This window comes from Theropithecus gelada, chromosome 18 (genome assembly GCF_003255815.1).
Source record: "Theropithecus gelada isolate Dixy chromosome 18, Tgel_1.0, whole genome shotgun sequence".
NCBI classification, from domain to species: Eukaryota; Metazoa; Chordata; class Mammalia; order Primates; family Cercopithecidae; genus Theropithecus; species Theropithecus gelada.
In genome coordinates this window covers 50,400,817-50,424,920 of record NC_037686.1, presented here as the reverse complement: position 1 = coordinate 50,424,920, position 24,104 = coordinate 50,400,817, and the positions used below count along the sequence as shown (strand labels likewise).

Sequence of the window (24,104 nt, the reverse complement as noted above, 5' to 3'; positions counted from 1 at the left end):
TCTCAGTGTAGAGCTCCCTGCCCCTGCTTTCTCACTGAGCCTGTGCAGATTGTGTGGGTGGCGAGTTGGTTGTGCAAGGCCTTGCTTGCTTTGAGTCACGGACATGTGGGTTGTCAAATCCATTCCTTTGTGCTTGCTTCCTCTCTCAACCTCACAGGGCTGGAGACAGTGTTAATATCCAGATGCCTGGCAGTTTGGAAGCAATGATGAAAAGGATAACTTACAAAATGTTTGTATAAAATGCACTTAATGCCACAGAACCCTACACTTGAAAATGGCTAAAAGGAAGCTGAGATGGGAGGATCGCTTGGGGCCAAGAGTTTGAGACCAGCCTGAGGAACATAGGGAGAGCGTATCTCTTTAAAAAAAAAAAAAAAAAAAAAAAAAAGCCAGGCATGGTGGCTCGTGCTTCTAGTCTTAGTTACTCAGGAGGCTGGGGAGCAGGGTAGGAGGATTGCTGGAGCCCACAGATTTGAGAGTGTAGTGAACTAGGATCATGCCACTGCACTGCAGCCTGGGTGGCAGAGTGAAACCGTGTCTGAGAAAACAAACAATGGTTTGTGTCATCTGAGATGCAAAAAAATAAGAGAGAGAGAGAGAGAGAGAAAGAAAATCGACCAACCAACAAAAAGTTTAAACTCTCCAATAGTACACCTTTAAGAAATTTGAAAAAAAAAAAAAAAAAAAAAACAACATAGGGTGAAACAAGGCCTGGCATGGTGGCTCATGCTCGTAATCCCAGCACTTTGGGAGGCTTAGGCAGGTAGATTACTTGAGCCCAGAAGTTTGAGACCAGCCTAGGCAACATGGCAAAACCCTGCCTCTTCTAAAAATACAAAAATCAGCTGGATGTTGCAGCTTGTACCTGTAGTCCCAACTACTCAGGACGCTGGGGGGGAGAATTGCTTGAGCCCAGGAGGCTGCAATGAGAAAAACAAAACAAAATGGCAAAAATGGTAAATTTTGTTACGTATAATTTGCAACAATAAAAAATGTTTCCATATGATACTTTCAGAGTCACATTGTTTTATATATATATAACTATATATATATCAATATATTGTTATATATATATAACTATATATATCAATATATTGATAATATATTGATAATATATTGATAACAATATATTGATATATATATCAATGTATATATATACACGTTTTTTATATATATATATCTCAAGGCTGTAGTAACCAAAACATAATGTGGGCAAAAAAACAGACACATAAACCAATGGAACAGACTAGAGAACCCAGAAATAAATCTCCACATGCAAAAGAATGAAACTGGGCCCCTGTCTCTCACCATACACAAAAGTCAACTGAAGATGGATTAAAGACTTAAAGGGGACCAGGTGTGGTGGCTCACACCTATAATCCTAGCCCTTTGGGAGCCCAAGCCTGGAGGATCATTTGACCCAGGAATTCAAGATCAGTCTGGACAATGCAGTGAGACCCCATCTCTACCAAAAAAAAAAAAAAAAATGGCATGATGGCATGTGCTGGTAGTCCCAGCTACTTGGGATGCAGAGGTAGGAAGATTCCTTGAGCCCAAGAGTCCAATGTTGCAATGAGCTATGATCGTCCTACTACACTGTAGCCTGGGTGACAGAGTGAAAACCTCTCTCTCTCTTAAAAAAAAAAAAACTAATAAAACTTTATACTAGAAGGAAACATAGGGAAAATGTTTAGGACATTGGTCTAGGCAAAGATTTTATGGCTAAGACCTCAAAAGCACAGGCAACAACAACAACAAAAATAGACAAATAGGACTATATTAAACTAAAAAGCTTCTACTCAGCAAGAGAAGCAATCAACAGAGTGCAATGTTTCCTGTTGAATAGGAGAAAATATTTGCAAACTATTCATCCAACTAAGGACTAGTATCCAGAATATACAAGGAACTCAAACAACTCAAAAACAAATAATCCCTGCAGCCATAAAAAAGAATGAGATTGTGGTCTTTCCGTGGACATGGATGAAGCTGGAAGCCATCTTTCTCAGCAAACTAACACGGGAACAGAAAACCAAACACTGCATGTTCTCACTCATAAGCAGGAGTTGAACAATGAGAACACATGAACACAGGGAGGGGAACATCACACACTGGGGCTTGTCGGGGGCAGGGGGGTGGGGCAAGGAGTAGGAGCGCTTTAGGACAAATACCTAATGCATGCAGGGCTTAAAACCTAGCTGACGAGTTGATGGGTGCAGCAAACCACCATGGCACATGTATACCTATGTAACAAACCTGCGTGTTCTGCACACGTATCCTAGAACTTAAAGTAAAAGAAAAGAAAAGAAAAGAAAGACTTAGTAGGGAAATTTAGATTTAACATGGCGATGCCGATTTAGTGGAAAAGATGACTTTCTAAAAATTTAGCTCCATTTAATAAAAAATAATTTTAAAATAGTATAAACCATGAAAGTATATGTACTGCCAGGAAAGTATAAATATAACCAGGAAAGCATAAGTATAACCAATGAAATTGTAAGTACTGCCAGGAAAGTATAAATATAACCAGGAAAGCATAAGTATAACCAATGAAATTATAAGTACTGCCAGGAAGGCTTGTGCTTGCTACTGAAAAGCTAAGGCCAGAGGTAAAGACTATGGATTTGGGGAGTAAATATTCTTTGAAGGCGGAAGAGAATGGCCTGAGGTGCTGAGGACCTGTAGTGCTAGGAACTTTGCATCTGTGACTATAGGGCTCCTTAGAACTGTGCCACCATACAGCGTCATGCAATAGAATCTAAGTTATTCTTTGTAATGAATGCCAACAATATTTTAAAATAATAATAATACCATTAAAAAGTGAGCAAAGGACATGAATAGACATTTTTCAAAAGGAAACATACAAATCACCAAGAAGTATATGAAAAATTAATGGTTAATGTTTATTGAGTACTTATTGTAGGCTATGCACTGAGTTGAGCATTTTGCATGCATCATCTCACTTAAAATCATGTATGTCCCAGCCTGGCCAACACGGTGAAACCCTGTCTCTACTAAAAATACAAAAATTAGCCAGGCGTGGTGGTACACACCTGTAATCCCAGCTACTCAGGAGGCTGAGGCAGGAGAATTGCTTGAACCTGGGAGGCAGAGGTTGCAGTGAGCCAAGATTGCACCACTGCACTCTAGCCTGGGCGACAGAGCAATACTCTGTCTCAAAAGATAATAATAATAAAATAATGTATGTCAATTGTTGAGATTTTGGAAAATGAACAAGTGTGTGTGTGAATAACTGGGTGTATGCTATACATATGGCTTAATAACTTACCTATTAAGGTCATTAATGCAATGTCATCAAATACTCTTCTGATCATCTAAATTGTTGCACATTATCCTAGAATATCAGATGCCACAATTTATTTATATAGTCGACAATTGTAACCCAGCTTGCTTTGACTTTTACTGTTTTACATAATACTTGGCAAAAATCCTCATATAAATATTTGAAAATTTCGTAAGTGTGCATTTGTGAATGTAAAAATTATTTTAGAGGTCTAAGATTTGGTGCAAAACGTGCAATCAGCTACATAGTTCTACTTGAGGCAATTTTCGTTCAAAATATATCATAAACCATAATACAAAAATAGAGCGTAGACCTCTCCTTGTGAAGCAGTTGTTTTTGCCTTTTTTTTTTTTTTGAGATGGAGTCCTGCTCTGTTGCCCAGGCTGGAGTGCAGTGGTGCTAGCTCGGCTCACTGCAAGCTCCGCCTCCCGGATTCACGCCATTCTCCTGCCTCAGCCTCCCGAGCAGCTGGGACTACAGGCGACCGCTGCCACACCCGGCTAATTTTTTGTATTTTTCATAGAGATGGGGTTTCACTGTGTTAGCCAGGATGGTCTCGATCTCCTGACCTCGTGATCTACCCACCTCGGCCTCCCAAAGTGCTGGGATTACAGGCGTGAGCCACAGCGCGTGGCTGCCTTAAATTTTTAATAATTATTGTGCAAGTTATTTAGCATTCCAGTGTTTTGATTTTTCTCCTCTGCTGGGTAGGAATAACAATAAGACTGTTATTCATCATGGTGGTGTGGGAAGTTTCAATGAGCCCATGTCTATAAAGTGCTTAGTACAAGGCTTGGCATGCAGTTAACACAAAATAAATGTGAGCTGCTGTCATTAACAATACTGACTACACGGCACCGTGATGCTTATGTAAATGTCAGGCTGTGTGTCTGTAACCTGAGTTATTTGTGTAAATATTTTCCTAAAATAAATATAACTAAGGTTGTTCTTCGCACTTGTTTGGAGTCATCTTATGCGGTAGATGCTCAAGCACAAATTGCAGATACAGAGTGGGCAGCGGTAGTTGGGAAGATAGAAAAGCTAGGGAGTGTTCCTGGGAAGTCAGTAAACTTGGAAGATCTAAGGTTATATTAAAAATGTTGTGTCAGAACAAAGGCTCGGAATGTTAGTGTTAGCAGAAACCAGATATCTTAGAGCAGTGGTTTGTCAACTTTGCCAGCAATCCACAGGAAGAAATTCAACTCCATTAACACCCACAATGCAAATAAACGTGTGAATGTGTACAACTGTGTTATCAAGCAGTACTTATTCTTATTATATGTGCTGTTAATCAGATATTTTATAGTCTGTTTCATTTTAGTTTAATGTTGATTGTTACCCATTAAATTTATTTCATTAGGTAGAGACCCCCTAATTTTAAATATTGCCTTTATATATATATATATATATATATATATATATACATACATACACACCCTTGTTTAAAAATAAAAGGTTTGCAGTTACATATTTTTTAAAAATCTTACCCAAGCATTTAATCAGTACTGAATGGTTTTGTTCTTATTTGCATGTTAAGTTGAATTTGGGGGTACTATTCCAGAATATTTACATGTCAGTAAGACAATGTTCTGTAAAAAGGGCATTGTAACGGGATACAGGCAGGATTCAACCAAAAACTGGGCAAGAGTCATAATCCACTCTGATTTCTCTTTCCTTTTAAGCAGGTAGTTCCAATTTACCGGCAGAATGAGTACAGAAAGAGACTCAGAAACGACATTTGATGAGGATTCTCAGCCTAATGATGAAGTGGTTCCCTATAGTGATGATGAAACAGAAGATGAACTTGATGACCAGGGGTCTGCTGTTGAACCAGAACAAAACCGAGTCAACAGGGAAGCGGAGGAGAACCAGGAGCCATTCAGAAAAGGTAACCACATGAAGTCCCGGTGACTAGGTTGCTTATAAATCCTCATGTGGGTCGTGGCCACACTGCCAAAGATGATCGGTCCATTTTGTGTGGTCTAGGAGGGAATCTTCTCTGATGTCTTCTTAGGATGCGACTGACAGAATGGTGGATGGGCTTGGACAAGTACCCATTGTGCTTAGTATGAAGGGCTGGGAGAGCATATCTGACAAGTTCTGCAGAGAAAATACATTAAGGTCTTTGTTAGTGTCTATATCTGTTTGTTTGTTTGTTTGTTTTGTGTGTGTGTGTGTTTGTTTTTTGAGACAGGGTCTCACTGTGTCTCCCCAGCTGGAGTCCAGTGGTATGAACTTGGCTCACTGCAGCCTCGACCTCCTGGACTCAAGCGATCCTCCTACCTCAGCCTCCTGAGTAGCTGGACTACAGGCATGCACCACTATGTCCAGCTAATTTTTGTATTTGTGTGTGTGTTTGTGTGTGTAGATGGTATTTCACTATGTTGCCCAGGCTGGTCTCAAACTCCTGAGCTCAAGAGATCCGCCCACCTCAGTCTCTCAAACTCCTGGAATTACAGGCATGAGAGCTAGGATGCCTAGCCAGTGTATATATTCTTAAAACGGAGTTATGTGTACAAGAATCTGCATGTTACTGCACCCAGAAATTTTTAAAGGATACATATCAATCAATCTTTAGATGTTTACTATTGGTATTGTTAAACTGGTGGTATGAGTTATATAAATAACCACCCTTGTGTGTGTGTGTGTGTATGTATGTATGGTCTGCCCCGGGTCAGGTCAGCATCAGAGGCAGGGTCTAGACCAAGGCCAGCAAACTTTTTCTGTAAAGGGCCAGCAAGTAAACATTTTAGGCTTTGTGGACCACGTGGTCTCTGCCAATGTTGTGCGTAAGTAGCCATAGACGGTACATCACTGAGGGCAGTAGAACTTGGCTTGCTTTTACCATAACGCCTTTTCCTTTGTGGCTTTTCTGTTTCATCTGCTACTGGTTCTCCCACCCTGGCAAACAGATGTGTGCTTCTCTTGTAGCTCTTCTCCATGAGCAAGCTGAGACTTTTCTCTCTGGACCCCAGGTTTGATATCAGGCTGAAAATATTTCCTCCACGGTGTTCCCTAAAATTCTAACTGAACAACCTTAGCATCACATTCACAGAAATCATTATCATAGTGTTCCGGTTTCAGCCCTCCAGACACGCCTCCCTGCAGCCTTAGTCAGAGAAGCCTCAGATTTTAGCTGGTTTTCCCGAGGTCTCTGTCCCTGCCATTCTGCCCTTGCACGTTTTCAGAAGCCTGTTTTTCCCCCATGCCAACCCCCCCTCTAGTTTCTCTTTCTTGGGTTCTGCTACCTGGATGAGCTATTTTTTTCTAATAATTTTCACCTGTAGAAAATGTGACATGCCATGAAATCCCATTTCTGCAACGATTCTTCCTGTTCCTGTTCTCCCTGTGGGGAGATTCTCAGTGTGGGGAGTGCATGTACCCTTGGGAGCCCCATCTCACCCAAATTTGGGGAGGCCATTCGACTCCTGTATGTCGTTTGTCCCCTACCTCTCCATAGTAAACATTTAGATGCATTACCTCTTACAGTGGGTTTCTGGATTTAATTTCAAGCTGTTGAGGATTGAACTTAAGTGCCTTCTGCCCTGAAGCAGAAGGTACTAAAATCATGATATTTGACCAGAATTAAAATGGAATTCCCGCCGGGCACAGTGGCTCACGCCTGCAATCCCAGCACTTTGGTAGGCTAAGGTGGGTGGATCACCTGAGATTAGGAGTTCGAGACCAGCCAGACCAACATGGTGAAACCCCATCTCTACTAAAAATACAAAAATTAGCCAGGTGTGGTAGCATGTACCTGTAGTCCCAGCTACTTGGGACTACAGGAGAATCACTAGAACCCAGGAGGCGGAGGTTGCAGTGAGCCGAGATGGCACCATTGCACTCCAGCCTGGGCAACAAGAGTGAAACTCCGTCTCAAAAAAAAAAAAAAAAAGAAAGAAAGAAAGAAAGAAAGAAAATGGAATTATCACACACCTGAACAGGAAGGTGGCCTCTGTCATAACAGGTCCAGACTGGATATTGGTGAACTAGCTAAAGCTGAAGCAGCCGGACAAGTTACAAGGAAGTTCTAGTTGATTGCCCAAACAGTGAATAAAATATGCTTCTTCCTCATTCCTTTCCCCCACAACTGCACTGCTTAGTCTCCTATCACAATTTTGGAATCTCTACCAAATGTAGATATCTGATGGGGTGGCAGGAGAATTGGCTCCATGGGGTCAAGGGTCAACTTCGCTCTTGGTGCTTGGTGGCACGCCATCAGACGCGTAGTCTGGGACACAGCAAAGGGACCGGGATTGGGTGCCTGCAGAAATGTCAGAGAAGCATGTAGTGGGTGGAAACTCTCATCCCCTGTTTTTTACCAACTCTGCCTGCCCATTCTGGTGGTTAGGGTCCTTTCCTGATCGTTCAGTTTGCAGGTAATATGTTTTGTAGATTTCTACTCTCGGCATATGGGCATTAAAAGAGCTCAGTCTTGGCCGGGCACAGTGACTCATGCCTGTAATCCCAGCACTTTGGGAGGCCGAGGCGGTTGGGTCACTTGAGGTCAGGAGTTCGAGACTAGCCTGGCCAACATAGTGAAACCCCATCTCTACTAAAAATACAAAAATTAGCCCAGCATGGTGGCGCACACCTATAATCCCAGCTACTCGGGAGGCTGAGGCAGGAGAATCGCTTGAACCTGGAAAGTGGAGGTTGCAGTGAACTGAGATCTCACCACTGCACTCTATTCTGGGTGACAAAGCGAGACTCCATCTCAAAAAAAAAAAAAAATTCTCAGTTTTGAATCTTAGTCGTGTTTTCCAAGGATGGTTTATATTCCTAGGGAATGTGGGTGGTTCTCGCTTCTCAAAACCCATATCAAATGACTTTGCCTGTGACTTTTTACAAAAATTCTTATTCTAGTACCTCTCTGTGCCCTTCCCAAGCACACAGATAATGTTCAGTAAATGCCAGACCTCTTTCCTCCCATTTCCCGTCTGCCCTGCCTCCCTCACAACCAGTCTGCTCTCCCTCTTTCCTCCCTTCCTCTCTTTGCCCTCTTCATCCCTCTTTCCTCCTCTTTCCTTTCCGGCCATATTCTCATTTGGACAATTTCCCAATTAAGTTCAGTGTAACCCTGACTTCTCTTTCTTTTTTTAATCATCATCTGTCTTTCTTGACATTTCACATCCTGAATAATTTCCTGCAGAGGATCAGTTCTTTAAGACATCAGAATATGAGTCACCCGGCGAGGTACCACCAGGCTGAGTATCACCAGGGACCAGCACCCGTTCCAGCAAAGCACTGCCTAAGCGGCCTGAACCGCGCTCGTTTCTTTAATGAGGATTGTAGCACAGAAAGTTGCTTTCTTTTTTCTTAAAGAAAGGAAATCCCCTAGCCCAACTAAGCTTTCCTGTTAAACAAGTGTTTTGAGAGACCCATTCGGAGTACTTTTCAGTAAAAGGACCTTTATTGTGTTTTGTGAGAAGGAAGGACAGGCACAAACATGCTGTTAGAATGTGCCATGGAGAAAGATAAGCCCACAGGTTCGAGTGGAGTAACTTTACCCTTTGTCTAAAGATGGAGCAAAGATTCTCAGAAATGAGCAGCAATGTTTTCAGTGCTATGGGATGAGCTCCTTCGTTTCCTGATGAACACACTTCTCAGCATGTGTTCTAGGAAACACTAGTTTTTGTATTTTTGGAGTTTTGTTGTTTGTTTGTTTTTGTTTTTGTTTTGAGACGGAGTCTCTCTCTGTTACCCAGACTGGAGTGCAGTGGCGCTATCTCGGCTCACTGCAACCTCTCCCTCCCGGGTTTAAACGATTCTCCTGCCTCAGCCTCTAGGGTAGCTGGGATTACAGGCGTGTGCCACCATGCCTGGCTAATTTTTTGTATTTTTAGTAGAGACGGGGTTTCACCATTTTGGCCAGGATGGTCTCGATCTCCTGACCTTGTGATCTGCCAGCCTCAGCCTCCCAAAGTGCTGGGATTACAGGCGTGAGTCACCGCACCCAGGCTTAAAGTGATATCTTCATAAAATAATCTGAAATTAAGAATGTGGGGTCTTTAGAGCATCTATGAATTAATATTTAGTTGGAACCAACACACAGATAAAGACGGCTCATTGAAACATATCAATCATAGGATATCCTAGGGAATCTGTGAAAAGTGCTGAGGGAGCTGTTCCACTTAATAAGATGCATTTTCCATTTTTGGCACATACCACATTTGGTAGTCTACTCTGGCTACTTAATTTCCTTCTTTCTCTGATTGGTTGTAAATTGCCATCCACCTCCATAGCCTAAGGACACGAGTAATTGAAGCTTGTAAAGCCGCGGGGTGAGGGGTGTTCCTGCACTGAGTGATTACTGATGGGGAAGGGTGGTGATACTGTGCCATCTCATTTTATTCTATTTATTCATTCATTTATTTATTTATTTATTTATATGATAGAGTCTCGCTCTTATTGCCCAGGCTGGAATGAAGTGGTGCGATCTCAGCTCACTGCAAACTCCGTCTCCCGGGTTCAAGCGATTCTCCTGCCTCAGCCTCCCAAGTAGCTGGGATTACCAGCGCCCACCATCATGCCCAGCTAATTTTTGTATTTTTAGTAGGGACGGAGTTTTGCCTTGTTGGCCAGGCTGGTCTTGAACTCCTGACCTAAGGTGATCCGCCCACCTTGGCCTCCCAAAGTGCTGGGATTACAGGTGTGAACCACTGTGCCCAGTCTATTCTATTTATTTTTAAGATATTGGGCAACATGCTCATTTTAGAGAATTTGCTTTCAAGTCATGTAATTTATGATTGAACCTTGGGTACGAATCTCTTGCTCATGGAAACCTAACTCAGCTGTTGGTTTTCTTCCTGCTACTTTGCAGCCCAAGTTCAGAAGTAGATTTTTAATGACAGAAGTCACCATAGGAAGACACTCTCCCTTGCACTAACTGGAGGTTCTCAGTCCTGCCTGTACATCAGAACCTCTTGTGGAATTTTTACAAACTCTCTAGGTGCCTGGACCCAGTCCCTGCAGATATAGAGTGGTTCTGGGATGAGACAAGGGGAAGAATCTATCATTGAAAATGAATTCAGTGGCCTGAATATTTTCTCCCTTTCTGTTGTCTCTTTACTTTGTTGATTGTTTCCTTTGCTTTACAGAAGGTTTTTAACTTGTGATCTCATTAGTCCATTTTTGCCTTTGTTGCCTTGCTTGTGAAGTATTACTCAACAAATCTTTGCCCTGTTTAGTGTCCTGGAGAGCTTCCCCAGTGTGTGTGTGTTTTTTGTTTTTTGGGGTTTTTTTTGAGACCAAGTCTTGCTCTGTCACCAGGCTGGAGTGCAGTGGCACGATCTTGGCTCACTGCAACCTCTACTTCCCGGGTTCCAGCGATTCCCTTGCCTCAGCCTCCCGAGTAGCTGGGACTACAGGCATGCGCCACCATGCCTGGCTAACTTTTTGTATTTAGTAGAGACAGGGCTTTACCATGTTGGCCAGGATGGTCTCAATCTCTTGACCTCGTGATCCACCCACGTTGGCTTCCCAAAGTGCTGGAATTACAGGCATGAGCCACCACGCCTGGCCTTCCCCAGGGTTTTCTTGTAGTCGTTTCATAGTTTGGTCTTAGATTTAATTCTTTAATCCATCCATTTTGATTCAATTTTTGCATATGGCAAGATATGGGGTCTACTTTCATTCATCTGCATATAAATATGCAGTTTTTCCCTGCATCTTTTACTGAAGAGACTGCCTTTCCCCAGTGTATGTTCTTGGTACCTTTGCTGAAAATAAGTTCACTGAGGATGATGAATTTATCTCTGAGTTCTCTATTCTGTTCCATTGATCTATGTGTCTGTTTTTATGCCAATACCATGTTGTTTTGGTTATTATAGCTCTGTTGTATAATTTGAAGTCAGGTAATGTGATTCCTCCAGTTCTGTTCTTTTGGCTTAGATTAGCTGTGGCTATTCTGGGTCTTTTGTGGTTCCCATACAAATTTTAGGATTGTTTTTTTCTATTTCTGTGAAGACTGCCATGGGTATTTTCATAAAGATTGCATTGAATCTGTAGATTGCTTTGGGTAGTATGAACATTTTAACAATATTCCAATCCATGAGCATGGACTATCACTCCATTTTTCTGGTGTCCTCTTTAGTTTCTAGAATCATTGCAATCAATTTATAGTTTTCATTGCAGAGATCTTTTACTTCTTTGGTAAACTTAATTCTTAGGTATTTTATTCATAACTATTGTAAATTGGATTAATTTCTTGATTTCTTTTTCAGATTGTTTTCCATTGGCAAATAGAAAGGCTACTGATTTCTGTATGTTGATTTTGTATTTTGCAACATTACAGAATTTGTTTATCAGTTCTAATAGTTTTTTGGTGGAGTCTTTAGGCTTTTCCAAATATGAGCTCATATCATCTACAAACAAGGATAATTTGACTTATTCCTTTCCAATTTGGATGCCCTTTATTTCTTTCTCTTGTCTGATGGCTCTAGCTAGCACTTCTGTTGAAAGTGGGCATCCTTCACATGTTCCAGATCTAGGAGGAAAGGCCTTTAGTTTTTCCCCATTCAGTTTGATACTTGCTATGGGTCTGTCATATATGGCTTTTATTATATTGAGGTATGTTCCTTCTATACCCAGTTTTTTGAGGATGTTTATCATGAAGGGATGTTGAATTGTATCAATTTTTTTTCAGCATCTATTGAAATGATCATATGGTTTTTGCCCTTCATTTTGTTGACATGACATACCACATTAATTGATTTGTGTATATTGAACCATCTTTGCATTTCTGGGATAAATACCACTTGGTCATGATGAATGATCTTTTTAATGTGTTGTTGAATTTGATTTTCTAGTATTTTGTTGAGGATTTTTGCATCAATATTCATCAATGATATTGGCCTGTAGGTTTTTTTTGTTTTGTTTGTTTGTTTGTTTTTATTTTTTGATGTGTCTTTGTCTGGTTTTGGCATCAGGGTAATACTGGCCTTGTAGAGTGAGTTTGGAAGTATTTCCTCCTCCTGTATATTTTAGAATAGATTGAGTGGGATTGGTATTAGTTCTTCTTTAAATGATTGGTAGTATTCAGTAGTGAAGCCATTGGGTCCTGGGCTTTTCTTTGCTGAGAGACTTTTTATTACAGCTTTGATCTTGTTACTTGTTATTTGTCTGTTTGGGTTTTGGATTTCTTCATGATTCAATCTTGGTAGGTTTTATCTATCTAGGAATTAATCCCTTTTTTTCTACATTTTCCAATTTATTGGCAAATAGTTGCTCATAGTAGCCACTATTGATCTTTGAATTTCCGTGGTAACAGTTGTAATGTGTCCTTTTTCAGCTCTGATTTCATTTATTTGGGTCTCTCTTTTTTTGCTTTTTTTTTTTTTTTTTTTGGTAGTCCAGCTAAAGGTTTGTCAATTTTTTTTTTTTTTTTTGAGACGGAGTCTTGCTCTGTCGCCCAGGCTGGAGTGCAGTGGCCGGATCTCAGCTCACTGCAAGCTCCGCCTCCCGGGTTCCCGCCATTCTCCTGCCTCAGCCTCCCGAGTAGCTGGGACTACAGGCGCCTGCCACCTCGCCCGGCTTGTTTTTTATAGTTTTAGTAGAGAGGGGGTTTCACTGTGTTCACCAGGATGGTCTCGATCTCCTGACCTCGTGATCCGCCCGTCTCGGCCTCCCAAAGTGCTGGGATTACAGGCTTGAGCCACCGCGCCCGGCCAAGGTTTGTCAATTTTGCTTATCTTTTCAAGAAACTAACTTCTTGATCAGGCACAGTGGCTCACACCTGTAATCCCAGCACTTTGGGAGGCTGAGGTAGGTGGATCACTTGAGGACAGGAGTTTGAGACCAGCCTGGCCAACAGGGTGGAACCCTGACTCTACTAAAACTACAAAAATTAGCCAGGCGTGGTAGCACTTGCCTATAGTCCTGGCTGCTCCTAGCTACTCAGGAAGCTGAGGCACAAGAATCGCTTGAACCTGGGAGGTGGAGGTTGCAGTGAGCCGAGATCACACCACTGCACTCCAACCTGGGCAACAGTGAGACTCTGTCTCCAAAAAAAAAAAACAAACCAAAACAAACACAACAATTTTTGTTTCATTGATCTTTTGTATTGTTTTCTTTGCTTCAATGTCATTTGTCTCTGCTTTGATTTTTATTGTTTATTTTCTTCTAGTAACTTTGGGTTTGGTTTGCTCTTGCTTTTCTAGTTCTTTTTTTTTTTTTTTTGAGACAGAGTCTCGCTCTGTTGCCCAGGTTGTAGTGCAGTGGTGCGATCTCAGCTCACTGCAAGCTCTGCCTCCTGGGTCACACCATTCTCCCACCTCAGCCTCCCAAGTAGCTGGGACTACAGGTGCCCGCCACCATGCCCAGCTAATTTTTTTTTATTTTTTAGTTGAGACGGTGTTTCACTGTGTTAGCCAGGATGGTCTCAATCTCCTGACCTCGTGATCCGCCCGCCTTGGCCTCCCAAAGTGCTGGGATTACAGGCATGAGCCACTGCACCCAGCTCTAGTTCTTTCAGATGCATCATTAGGTTGTTTGAAGTTTTTTTTATTTTTTGATGTAGGCACTTATAGCTATAAACTTCCCTCATAGTTCTGCTTTCATTGTGTCCCACAGGTTTTGGTGTATCATGTTTCCATTATCATTTGTTTGAAGAAATTTTTCAGTTTCCTGTTTAATTTCTTCATTGACCCACTGGTCATTTAGGAACATGTTTAATTTCCATGTTTTTGTATAGTTTCCAAAATTCCTCTTATTATTGATTTCCAGTTTTATTCCATTGTGGTCAGTCAGAGATGTTTGATATTATTTCAATTTATTTGAATGTTTTAAGACTTGTTAAGTCTTATACATGACTTGTTAAGTCATATATGTGACTTTATATATGTTCTGTCTTTGAGAATGATCCATGTGCTGAGGAAAAGAATGTGTATTCTACAGCTGTTGTATGAAATATTTTATAAATATCTATTTGGTCTATAGTGCAGATTAAGTCCGATGTTTCTTTGTTGATTTTCTGTCTGGAAGATCTGTCCAATGCTGAAAGTGTAGTGTTGATGTCTCTGGCTATTATTTTACTGGGGTCTAAAACTCTCTTTAGCTCTAGTAATATTTGCTTTACATATCTGGGTGCTCCAGTGTAAGGTGGATAAATATTTACAATTATTATATCCTCTTGCTGAATTGACCTCTCTATCAATATATAGTGACTTTCTTTGACTCTTCTTATAGTTTTGTCTATATATTTTGTCTGATGTAAATATAGGTATCCTGTTCTTTTTTGCTTTCCATTGGCATGGAATATCTTCTTCCATCCCTTCATTTTCAGTCTAGGTGGAGTATCTGTTGTAGGCAACAGATAATTGGGTCTTAAAAAAAAAAAAAATTCTATTCAGCCACTCTATGTCTTTTGATTGAGAGTTTAGTCCATTTACATTCAATGTTATATTGATAAGTAAGGACTTACTCTTGCCATTTTGCTATGTTTTCTGGTGGCTTTGTGGTCTTCTCTTCCTTCTTTCCTCCCTTCCTTTCTGCCTTTTAGTGAAGGTGGTTTTCTCTTGTGGTATGCTTTAATTTCCTGCTTTTTATTTTGTATGTATCCATTGTATGTTTTTTGAGTTGAGGTTACCATGAGGTTTGTAAAAACTGTCTAATAACTCATTATTTTAAGCTAAAAGAAAACTAATAAAAACTCTACACTTTAACTTCCTCCCTCTGCTTTTTAACTTTTTATTATTTCTATTTATATCTTATTGTGCTATGTCTTGAAAAGTTGTTCTAGTTACTATTTTTTATCAGTTCATCTTTTAGTCTTTCTACTGAAGAGTATTTTACATATCACAGTCACAGTGTTACACTATTCTGGGTTTTTCTGTATACTTAACTGTTACCAGTGAGTTTTGTGCCTTCAGGTGATTTCTTATTGCTCACTAACATCCTTTTTCTTTCTGATTAATGTACTCTCTTTAGCATTTCTTGTAGGACAGATCTAGTGTTGATGAAATCCCTCAGCTTTGGTTTGTCTGGAAAGGTCTTCATTTCTCCTTTATGCTTGAAATATATTTTCTAGGGTAAGAGTTTTTTCCTTCAGCACTTTAAATATGTCATGCCACTGTCCCCTGGCCTATAAGGTTTCCACTGAAAAGTCTGCTGCCAGACGTATTGGAGTGCCAGTGTATTTTATTTGTTTCTTTTCTTTTGCTGCTTTTAGGATCCTTCCTTTTATCCTTGACTTTTAGGAATTTGATTACTAAATGCCTGAGGTAGTCTTCTTTGGGTTGATCTGCTTGGTGTTCTACAACCTTCTAGTTCTTGGATATTGATATCTTCCTCTAGGTTTGGGAAGTTTTCTGTTATTACCCCCTTGAATAAACTTTCTACCCCTTTCTCTTTCTCCACCTCCACTTTAAGGCCAATAACTCTTAGATTTGCTTTTTTAAGTCTATTTTCTAGATCTTGTAGGTGTACTTCATTCTTTTTTCTTTTGTCTCCTCTGACCATATTTTCCAATAACTTGTCTTCCATCTCACTAACTCTTTGTTCCACTTAATCAATCCTGTTATTAAAAGACTCTGATGCATTCTTCAGTATGTCAGTTGCATTTTTCAACTCCAGAATTTCAGCTTGACTCTTTTTAATTATTTCCATCTCTGTTACATTTATCTGATAGAATTCTAATTTTTTTTGGTGTTGTCTTGAATATCTTTGAGTTTCCTCTTTGTTGAGTTTATCTGATAGAATTCTGAATGTCTTCTCTGTACTATCTTGAATTTCTTTGAGTTTCCTCAAAATGGCAATTTTGAATTTTCTGTCTGAAAGGTCATGAAGTTTTGTTTCTGCAGGCTTGACCCCTAGTGCCTTATTTAGTTTGTTTGGTAAAGTCATGTTTTCGATGCTTGTGGATGTTCATCAGTCTGGGCATTGAAGAGTTAGATATTTACTGTAGCCTTCACAGTCTGGGCTTGTTTATACACATTCTTCTTGGGAAAGATTTCTGGGTATTCAAAAGAACTTGGATATTATGATCAAACCCATATCTGCCTTAGGGGGCATCTCAAGCTCAGTAACACTGCATTTCTTGCAGACTATCTGGAAGAATTATCTGGATTATCAAGCCCAGACTCTTGTTCTTGTTGCTTACTTTCTCCCAAACAGAATCAATCTCAATCTCTCTCTTTTTCACTATCCCTCTCTCCCCCTTCCCCCTCCCTCCCCTCTTCCCTCTCCCCCACTCCCTCTCTCTGTCCCTCTGTGCTGGGCCACCCAGAGCTAGGGGTGTGGTGATACAAGCACCACTGTGGCCATCACCACTGAAAATGTACTGAGTCAGACCTCAAGCCGGCACCGCATTGGGTCTCACCATGGCCCACTCTAACCGTGATCTGGCTACTGCCTATGTTCACTCAATGCCCTGGGGCTCTGCAATAAGCAGGTCTTGAAACCAGTCAGGCTACCTTTAAGCCAGTGAGTTCCCCCAGGCTGCAGCCAGATCCAGAGATGCCATCTGGGAGCCATGGACTGGAGTCCAAAATCTTAGAAATCTACCTGGTGTCCTATCTATTCTACTGTGGCTGAGCTGGCCTCAAACCATTAGCCAGTCCTTCCCACTCTTCCTTCTCCTTTCCATAGGCTCAGGGGCCTCTCCCCATTTCACCACCAACACAGGCCCATGAGGAGGGCTGCCAGGTTACTGCTGATGTTCAATAAAGGCCTACAGCCTCTTCAGTCAGCTTGTGGTAAATGCTTTCAGTCACCCTTCAGGGCAGTGAGCTCCCTTCTGGCAAAAAGCAAGTCCAGAGGTGTCATCCAAGAACCTAAGGCCTAGACTCAGGGACCCCAAGAGCCTGTTTGTTGCTTTACCTCACTGTGACCAAGGTGGTACCTAAAGTGCAACACAGGCTGGGCGCAGTGACTCATGCCTGTAATCCCAGCATTTGGGGAGGCCGAGGCAGGCGGACCACTTGAGGCCAGGAGCTCAAGACCAGCCTGGCCGATATGGTGAAACCCTGTCTGTACTAAAAATAAAAAAATAAAAAAAAAATAGGCTGGGTGTGGTGGCTCACACCTGTAATCCCAACACTTTGGGAGGCCAAGGTGGTTGGATCACGAGGTCAGGAGTTTGAGACTAGCCTGATCAACATGGTGAAACCCCATCTCTACAAAAAATACAAAAACTAGCTGGACACAGCTGGGCACGGTGGTGCATGTAATCCCGGGACTTTGGGAGGCCGAGATGGGTGGATCACTTGAGGTCAGGAGTTTGAGACCGGCCTAACCAACATGGTGAAACCCTGTCTCTACTAAAAATACAAAATTAGCCAAGCATGGTAGCGCATGCCTGTAATCCCAGCTACTCGGGAGGCTGAGGCAGGAGAATCACTTGAACCCGGGAGGCAGAGGTTGCAGTAAGCCAAGATCGCACCACTGTACTCCAGCCTAGGCAACAAGAGTGTAACTCCGTCTCAAAAAAAACAAAAATTAGCCAGGGATGGTGGCATGCACCTGTAATCCCAGCTACTCAGGAGGCTGAGGCAGGAGAATTGCTTGAACCTGGGAGGCAGAGGTTGCAGTGAGCTAAGATTGCACCACTGCACTCCAGCCTGGGTAAAAGAGCAAGATTCTGTCTCAAAAATTAAATTAAATTAAATTAAATTTTTAAAAAATTAGCTGGGCATGGTGGTGCACACCTGTAATCCCAGCTACTCGGGAGGCTGAGGCATGAGAATTGTTTGAGCCCAGAAGGTAGAAGTTGCACTGAGCTGAGATCACACCATTGCACTCCAGCCTGGGCAACATAGCGGGACTCCATCTCTGAAAATAAATAAATAAATAAATAAATAAAGTAAGTGCAAGATAAAGTACCCTTTACTTTTCCCTCTGCTTTTCTGAAGCAGAAGGAATCTCTCACCATGGCCACCACAGCTGGGAATGTACTGGGTCACACCTAAAGCCAGGACGTCTCAGCCTCAATTAAGGCCCGCAGCCTCGGCTATTAACTGGGTATTGCTACTGATTATTCAGGGCTCAGAGGCTCTTTCATCAGCAGGTGATGGACTGCCAGAGCCGGGTCCTTGCCCTGCAAGGCAGCAGGCTCCCTTCTGACCCAGGATGTGTCTAGAAATGTTGTCTGGGAGCTAGGGCCTGAAATAGCCTCATGACTCTGCCTGGTGCCCTATCCTACTGTGACTGAGCTGGTATCCAAGATGTAAGACAAGGTTCTCTTTACTCTTCCCTCTCATCAACTCAAGCAGAAGGAAGGGGTCTCTTTTGGAGCAGTGAGGTTGGCAGGGAGCGGCCGCATAAGCGTTCCGCTGGCTGCTCTGGCTGGTGTCTCAGTAGGTCATGTGCCTGCTAAGTCAACTGCTCCAAGTCCAGCTCAGCACTAGGACTTGCCTAAGAGTTGTCGTTCATGTTGGCCTACACTGCCTTTCGGGTTTATTTAGAGCCCCAGAGAACTTTGGCCCTCGGTGACGAGGCTTGCGAGAATTCAAGTTCTGACCAAGGTACAGGAGATTCCCCTCTGGCTAGGGCTGGTCTAAATGCTCCCTCTATGGTCTGGCACCAGCTGAGTTCAGCCTGGTTTTGCTTTCTACTGTCTGTAATAGTGCAGCACGGAGTTCAGTGCAAAGCCTGGTGCTGGGGTTGGGGGAGGGGTGGCATTGGCAATTCAAGACTATCTTTCCTGCCCTCTTCAGTCCTTTTTCAACAATATAAAGTTAAAACCAGGTGCTGTGAGTGCCTGATGTTTTGGTTCTTTTAAAGGTGCTTTTTTATTTGTAGAGAGTTGTTAAATTTGAAGTTCCTATGGGAGTTACAATTAGTGCAAGCTTCTATTTGGCCATCTTGCTCCTCTCCATATTCGCTATATATATAAGCCAATAGAGGGAAGGAGTGGAATCACAAACATTGCTTTAAAACAGTAATACATGTAAATGAATCCAGTTAGAAAAGGGTCCAGAATGGGCCGGGCACGGTGGCTCAAGCCTGTAATCCCAGCACTTTGGGAGGCCGAGACGGGCGGATCACGAGGTCAGGAGATCGAGACTATCCTGGCTAATATGGTGAAACCCCGTCTCTACTAAAAAATACAAAAAAACTAGCCGGACGAGGTGGCGGGCGCCTGTAGTCCCAGCTACTCGGGAGGCTGAGGCAAGAGAATGGCGTGAACCCGGGAGGCGGAGCTTGCAGTGAGCTGAGATCCAGCCACTGCACTCCAGCCTGGGTGACACAGCGAGACTCCGTCTCAAAAAAAAAAAAGAAAGAAAGAAAGAAAAGGGTCCAGAATGAAAATGAAGTTTTCCTTCCTGCCTCTTCTGTCCCTCAGTCATGCAGTTTCCTTTCCAAAAAAATACTGTTGGACTGGGCACGGTGGCTCACACCTGTAATCCCAGCACTCTGGGAGGACAAGTCAGGAGGATAGCTTGAGGGCAGCAGTTCAAGTTCAGCCTGGTCTGCAAAGCAAGACTTCATATTTACAAAAATTTTTAAAAATTAGGTGCACTTTTGTCTCAGCTACTCCAGAAGTTGAGGTGGGAGGATCGCCTGAGCCCAGGAGTTCAGAGGCTGCAGTGAGCTGTGAGCATGCCACTTGCCACTGCACTCCAGCCCAGGTGCCACAATGAGACTTTGTCTTTTAAAAAAATAACGAAAAGAAACTACGGCTACCAGTTTCTCAAAATATATCCTTCCAGAGAGAGACACATGCTTGCATGCACAAAGAATGCTTACAAACTTGTTTCCTTATATGCCCATACACATATGCAGAAACATACATGTGCGTATGTGTGTACACATACGCATTCATATTGTGTATGAATTCTGTGCATCACAGAGCTGAAAGCACAAGATGGCAGATACCCTTATGCTTTTGCCTCTTAACAGTGTAATCTGGAGGTCATTCCTATCATATTTATGGGGTCACCTCATCGTTTTTTTGCGCACCGCATAGGCTTTTATTGTAATCGTGTTTAACTGGCTACTCCTAGTAGGCATTTGTGTTGTTTCCAGTCTTTCTGATAAATAGGGCTGCATTGAAAAGCCCTGCAGTAGGTACGTGGGGGATATTTCCTAGAAATGCGATTGTTCGCTCAGTGCATATGTGCGTGTTAAATTTTCAGATCTGGCCAAATTGCTCTCCATAAAGGTTACCTCGGAACGTCTGTGTCTCTGCTGTCTTTTCAACCTAGAATGTCATCCCAACCATTACCATGTGCCAATATTTTGCTATTACAGGGTAAAAACTACTATCTCTGTGAAGAATTGCATTTCTCTTTTAGGAACTTGAGTATCTTCTCACAGGTTTAAGAGTCATTTGAGGCCAGGTGCAGTGGCTCATGTCCTTTATCCCAGCACTTTGGGAGGCCGAGGTGGGCAGATCACCTGAGGTTAGGAGTTCAAGAGCAGTCTGGCCAACATGATGAAACCCGGTCTCTACTAAAAATGCAGAAATTAGCCAGGCGTGATGGCGGGCACCTGTAATCCCAGCTACTCGGGAGACTGAGGCAGGAGAATCTCTTCAAGCCGGGAGTCAGAGGTTGCAGTGAGCTGAGGTTGCATCATTGCACTCCAGCCTCGGCGAGAGCAGCTTTTGAATTTCCCTTTGTATGAACTGTCTTTTCATGTCCTTTACCCATTCTCTCTTCAATTATTTCTATTGTTTTTTTTCTTCTTCTTTTGATGTTAGACTTTTTATCTTCTTGTTTTCCTTGTTTGCTGCAGTGTGTACCAACCAGCGCAGCTTCTTGGTTGTTGGTAGGTCTGTAAGCAAGCATTTGGTGCCAGCACAGAGAGGATGAGGGGAGGGCTGCACTCATCTGCTCTTCCAGATGGAAGTGATCAAAGGACGTGGTGATCATGGGAACACTCTGGAGAGCACGTAGCCACATTTAAATATATTGACAACACAACCATTTAGTAGACTCGGGCTGACTTTGAGCCACATGTCACGTGGCAGCTGTTAAAATCATCTCTACATGTACATGGATGGTTTTGATGACACACCCTTGTTAGCTTTGTAGCTTTTAGCTAAAGGGCCATATGGTGAAGGTGCATTTTTTGCTGGTACATTTCTTATTTCTTCTCTTTTCTTTGTCAATATATCCATTCTAGAAAATGAGATGAACCAGGCACAGTGTGGTGCATGCCTGTAATCCCAGCTGCTCTGAAGGCTGAGGCAGGAGGATCACTTGAGCCCAGGAATTTGAGGCCAGCATAGGCACTGGGCAACATAGTGAGACTCCATCTCTTAAAAAAAAAAAAAAAGGAGAAGAAGAAAAGAACAGAAAAAGAAAAAGTGGCCAGGCATGGTGGCTCAAGCCTGTAATCTCAGCATTTTGGAAGGCCGAGGCAGGTGGACCACCTGAGGTCAGGAGTTTGAGACCAGCCTGATCAATATGGTGAAACCCCAGCTCTACTAAAAATACAAAAATTAGCCAGGCATGGTGGTGTGCGCCTGTAGTCCCAGCTACTGGGAAGGCTGAGATAGGAGAATTGCTTGAACCTGGGAGACAGAGGCTGCAGTGAGCTGAGATCGCGCCACTGCACTCCACCCTGGACGACAGAGCAAGACTCCGTCTCAAAAAAAAAAAGAAAAGAACAAAGAAAAAGAAAGGACAAAAAAGAAAATGGGGCAAGATGCCTACTTTTTCTGTAAATTATCTTTGTAGTCCAAGTGTCCAGTAAAGTTCTCTGTTCCAAGCAGACACTTAAAATAAATGTTTGCTCAAAAAGGTCAATTCCTCTGCGTGCTGTTTTGTTGCCCTTCCAAAAGGCATGTGCGTCAGTGCAGCACTTCTTGACTCATGTTAACAGGTGTTCTGTGATTTTTTTAAAAGTGCCTGTGATTATATTAATTTTAGAAAAGCTATTTTAAATATTAAAGCATTTTGAAACATTTAACTTATAAAATACAATCAGTTTATTTGCTACAGGGCTTCTCACAGCCTTTAATGTACCAGCAAATCCATTGAACTTCCAAGAGAGGGTTGCAAGGTGCTGTCTTCTGCAAGTGTGTTTGTCCACAGAACTCTGTTTTCATACTTTCATGGTATCTCATTGAAACACAGCTCAAGCAATTAGCCTAAACTCATAGATGAACCGAGTAGACATCAATTTCTTTGTCCCCTGATTTGTCTGATTTAGGCCAAACAGGGATCTTTAACTGGAAATAGGGTTATTGATTGCTTGACTGCAGTCAGATTTCTAAAATTGAGTAAAAGCGTGTTTGTGGTTCAATTGCAGACAAAGACATACTGGTTACTTTCTCCAGGCTCCCCACAGTATTAGCAGAAGCGTAAAATTAAGAGATCAAGGTCATTTCTGATAACCCCTCACTGCTCCTACTCGAGGTCAGATGCCACCCTCTCTGTCTGAATCATCCAAATCAAAATTGGCCAGGGATGAGGGTATAGTGCTGGGACCAGTCAGAGCCACCACCAGCTGATGGCTTAATTATGAAGCCAATTTACAGAGCCACAAGGGGGATGGACCAGAGGCAGGGTGGGAAAGCTGTTTATGTCCAGCTCCTTAACAGGGCAGTTTCTTCTTTCTGCTTGAGTATTTCTAAAATTGACTTTTAAAAAATCCCTTATTAGCCTTTTCTGTCTTCTTGAAGAATCTTGTCTGTTGTTCTTCTCAGCCTTTCTGAAATTTGGAACAGTGGTTCTGAACAGTGTTCTAGAACACTGGTGGCTGGGATGTGTCACAAGTCATCTGTGAGCTAAAGTAAACCGTGAAAAGTGCATGCATTTGCAAATTACCACCAAATAGAATGGATTCAAGAGTACCTTATATAAGATCTTGTCTACCTACTTTGAGATCTCCTTTTTGAGTGGAATGCGCTGTTCTGACTGCATACATGATTACAGTGCTTATGAGTGGCTTTATATTTCCATTTTTATTTTCCCTTTTGATAAGATTGCACTTGAGCTACAAAGATACCAGGAACATTTTCATTTGTAATAACACAACTGTTATGATTACCCGATGAAAGGCAGCCAAAATGATGCGAGAAAAATGTTCAATAGTGATATTGTGGCTTTAAAAAAGCAATCAGGTTAACTATTTGCATTCCTCAATAGTCTACACTTGTTACTTTCCTTTTTTTTTTTTTTTTTTTTTTCTTGAGACAGAGTCTCACTCTGTCACCCAGGCTGGAGTGCAACGGCACTATCTCGGCTCACTGCAACCTCTGCCTCCCAGGTTCAAGAGATTCTCCTGCCTCAGCCTTCCAAGTAGCTGGGATTATAGGCATACACCACCACACCCCACTAATTTTTTGTGTTTTTAGTAGAGGTGGGGTTTCACTGTGTTGGCCAGGCTGGTTTTGAATGCCTGACCCCAAGTGATCCACCCTCCTCGGCCTCCCAAAGTGCTAGGATTACAGGCGTGAGCCACCATGCTTGGCCTACACTTGTCACTCTTGCCATATAGTCTGTATTTCCTTTGGAGTAGGAGTCTAGAAAATACATCATTTTGCTGGGCACAGTGGCTCACGCCTGTAATCCCTGGCTCATGCCTGTAATCCCAGCACTTTGGGAGGCCAAGGCGGGCGGATCACCAGGTTAGAAGTTCGAGACCAGACTGGCCAATATGGTGAAACCCCGTCTCCACTAAAAATACAAAAATTAGCCAGGTGTGGTGGCAGGCTCCTGTAATCCCAGCTACTCAGGAGGCTGAGGCAGAAGAATCGCTTGAACCCGGGAGGCAGAGGTTGCGGTGAGCCGAGATCACACACTGTACTCCAGTCTGGGTGACAGAGTGAGACTGTCTCAAAGGAAAAAAAAAAAAAAAAAGGATAACACATTATTTTAAAAGTGAAATATAATATTTTCAAACGTATATATTT

The 24,104-nt window shown here is 42.3% G+C and overlaps 1 protein-coding gene across 1 annotated transcript in view; it reads left to right on the top strand.

Annotated features, from left to right (window-relative positions):
• The window catches only part of ATP8B1 (ATPase phospholipid transporting 8B1), a 159,595-nt gene that overhangs the window by 71,795 nt on the left and 63,696 nt on the right, over positions 1-24,104 (top strand). Inside the window, exon 2 of the mRNA XM_025365474.1 lies at positions 4,987-5,189. Coding sequence (XP_025221259.1) covers positions 5,009-5,189 — 181 coding nt within the window. The 5' untranslated portion in view covers positions 4,987-5,008. The remainder of the gene's footprint in view (positions 1-4,986; positions 5,190-24,104) is intronic.